Source organism: Primulina tabacum, chromosome 4 (genome assembly GCF_025594145.1).
Source record: "Primulina tabacum isolate GXHZ01 chromosome 4, ASM2559414v2, whole genome shotgun sequence".
Classification (NCBI taxonomy): domain Eukaryota; kingdom Viridiplantae; phylum Streptophyta; class Magnoliopsida; order Lamiales; family Gesneriaceae; genus Primulina; species Primulina tabacum.
This window is the reverse complement of record NC_134553.1, coordinates 15,304,459-15,308,169: the sequence shown is the minus strand read 5'-3', so window position 1 is coordinate 15,308,169 and position 3,711 is coordinate 15,304,459. Positions and strand designations below refer to the sequence as shown.

General features: G+C 37.3%; 1 protein-coding gene across 1 annotated transcript; it reads right to left on the bottom strand.

Moving 5' to 3' along the window:
• Positions 1-1,445: 1,445 nt before the first annotated feature.
• On the bottom strand, positions 1,446-2,822 carry LOC142541866 (uncharacterized). The gene has a single exon (XM_075648324.1). It carries the CDS (start codon positions 2,820-2,822, stop codon positions 1,446-1,448), a length of 1,377 nt encoding a protein of 458 aa, XP_075504439.1.
• Positions 2,823-3,711: the final 889 nt, after the last annotated feature.

Sequence of the window (3,711 nt, the reverse complement as noted above, 5' to 3'; positions counted from 1 at the left end):
GAAGTGACATTATATAAGGCATGTACTATGTGTTCTTGCAACAAATCCATTCTCTTTGTAACCGCATTCTGAAGAAAATCCATGCGGTTTGTGAATACTTCTTGAGCTTGAAAATGAGCTTGAATCGTCACTCGATCCTTCTTGAACTGATCTATTTGGAAAAAGAGTGAAGTAATATCCTTCGGGACTTGTTGTAAACTCTTGAGAGTCTTTTCCTTTATAGAATCAATTTTTAAGGTGTGCAACAATTGAGTCGACTTGTTATCAGAGATGGAGGAAATCACATTGTGAAGGTTGGACTGAATTTCTTCCATCATGGATTCAATGTCCGTTGGTATATTAGTTGAAAAATCTACTAAGAACTAGTTTAGAAAATGTAGTACGCTTCCTAACGAGTTTCATTATCTTACGTTGAGAGACAGACCTCATGATACCTATTTTATATTCAATGAATTTATCTATGCAACTTGCATTGATATGCAGATAATATAAATGTCATAATTAAATAAAAGCACAAAATATTATTGAAATAAAGATTTTTTTATATAAGAGTGATCTAAATCAAAAGTTGGATCGCTGGACATCTATTTTAACAGGAAGAGATAGAGAGGAACGCGAGACTCATTCAAAAGCGTTAATTTCTTGTATTTTTAGAGAAGAAGAGATTACAAAGAGTGAATTGTTCCTAAGTTCTTGTATCTTAAAAAGCGGATTGAATTACAACATATGCTTATGAGACCGAATAAATCAGGAATTTGTCGGCATTTAATATGATCAACCGTGGCTTTACCAGTGGTTTCCCCATTTTTAACCAAATCATTTCGTTTTACTTGAGCTCCAGGTTGAATCTCATTTCATAGCTTTTAATAATAACGCTTTAACCAACGCTCCACACTATCGAATATTAACCGTCCACTTTTCCATCATCATTAATGTCAAGATGAAGGGTCAACTCAACTACATGAAATCCAAGTTAAATTCAATCATTAAATAAATGGTTAAAATCAGGCTCTTGATTTGTAATTCAATTTCAACCTCATCCATGTCATGGGGAATCAAATCTCAATTTTAATTCAGAATAAGGAGTAGTTTTGAACAAAATCTTGGCTAGTGCAACTTTTTAGGCATGGGGATTCTAAAAATATATATGGAAATTATACTCAAGCCACACCAAACATATATATAATAAAAAAAATTAAAACAAAGAACAAGGCAAACAGAACTTTATAAACAAACAAAAACATAATTATTATGAATTACTATACCTTCCTCCACAGAGGAAATATAACATATGTTCAAACAACACAATAAACTCACACAATTTCAACGGAGGTTAGTGCTGTAAATCGTGTGCTGAATCCACCACCACCCCTCGTTTTATTCTTCAACATAAAAAAACACGAAACACATTGCAAAACACGAGCATTGCTGTGCAGGAAGAAAGCTCAATCTCCCGACCATTGATGAGCATAAACCCCACTATTCCTCAGACTATTGCACAGCTTCTTGCAGTTTTCTCCATCTGAACAGCGGAGGAAAAGTTCGTCTACTCGACAAATCAAACCAGTTTTAAATAGCTCAACAAGAATGTTTAGCTCCACCAACTTTGCGTTCATCATAAGAACTACAAAATCGTCATCTGTTACTGTTTCATTGAACCATTGAACAATGTCAAACCCTTCGTCATCCGATGGTGCGCTGAAGAACTCGTCGGAGCTGATTTCGGGAGCAGTAGCAGCAGCATTTCCAGCGAGGGCTGGATGATAGACAAAGGTTGTACCCCGATCCATCACGTAAGAAGAGAGGACAGAGGTTTTATAATCGATAATGAACACCTCGAAAGCTGTATGGTGGTCGGAGCAATAGGTCTTTGACATTTTTGTGATGCTTGATTTAGCGAATTCTCCAGCACCAATGTTGATGTAAAGCAATTTGTTTCTTGAGGAAATGTTCAAGAATTTGGGTAGATAAGAAAATTCTGGTTTCGACGGCTTTGAGTTTTTATCGACCAGGGGCTCGATGTTCTTAATCCATGGCATGTTTTGTTTAACAGAAGGACAGTTGGATGGAAGTTGAAAATGCTCAAAGGAGGCGAAGTTTTCGTGTCCTTTTATAAAGATCACCAGTGTGAAAGATCCAATCTTGCACATATGAACAACATTGGAGCTTTTCAAGAGCGACAAAAAGGGCCTTACCGATCCTCCCGAGTAGAATTGGTGGCTTCCCAAAAGAATGGCACCTGTGCCACCTAGGCGTAGTACACGCTCAATCTCTAACACAAGAAGAGATGGAACTGAAACACTGTCAAGACCCCTTGACAACACAAAATCGAAATGATTATCCTCAAACTTGAGCGCATACACAAATCTTCTCTTCACAAGGGAAAATGAAGGGTGAATATCAACACCTACAGCATTGAAATATCCCAACTCGCGCAATACCATTAAGTCGGAAGCGAATCCCTCGCCAACGCACAATGCTCTGGCATTCAATGACAAGAAGTTCTTCTCCATTAACAGTTTAAACATCGCTTTAGAGACGGTTTCACTGTCTCTAACGCCTGTGGCAGAGGCCCTGAACTGAGGAAGAGCAAAACCCGGTGCAAAATTCAAGAATCCAGTGAAATTAACACTGGGGCTCGAGTTCAAATTCAATGGGCATTCATCGAAACTAGGCATTTTTGGTTCGACCACCCGAAACACCCGGACTATTTGCACCAGTGAGACCAGCATCAATGCCACCACAAGCATAAATGCTCTCATTACCACACGCCTAACCAAGGACCCTCGAAGCAGTCGCCATTTCAAGAAATCCAAGTCCATGTTTTCCCCAACTCAAATCAATTTCCCCTTTTCAGCCCAATACTTAAAATCATGAATCCAATTCAAAACACCAGAGATCTATGACAGAGCAGCTACTAACTAACTCAACTAAAATAAAGTCACGAGAAATCCCAAATAAACAAACAAGAAGTACAATCTAGCGAGAGCAAAACCTGGAGGAGGTGTGATTTCCACCCACCAGTAATCCCATTGACATTTGAAAACCAAGCCAAGCGCTTCTCGGGACCCTTCTCCCAATCAACTCAAACCACTCGCCTCCCATCTTGATCTCCATTGAATTAGCTTGAAAATTACATATTTATCATAATGGGAGCTAAGGTAAGTCAAATATAGGCGTAAATGTCTCAAGATTTGAGACTGTGGTTTGAAAATGGAGTTGTAAAATTGTAGAATGGTGAAGGATTCTTCGGAGCATGAATCTTTATGGAGATGGGGGACGAATATTAATATTATTGTGAAGTGGTTTGATTGTACGTTTGTGTATGATTGTTGGAGTGCGTGTCAAATAAACATAGGTGTGAAAGTGACTAGCTTTTAATATTGCATGTGTATTTACTCGCGACTGGGCCCGTCAGAATAAACCGGTTGGTATGATATATATCGCACAATTATTAGTGTTTTTGAATAAAACCATGATTAAAGATAAATTGAGCTCAATACGACAAAAATTTGAAAACACGAATTCGATTTCAATAAGTTTTATTCGAATTCGAATTCGAATCGAATTCGATTTTAATTAAAGCTCGAGTTTTAATAAGAATCGAAAAATTAAAACATGTTCGCGAACTTTTGCTTTAGTGATCGAAAATAAGTACTTGAAAAACAATAAATTTATTTAATGTGTAATTATATTATATTAATAAAATAC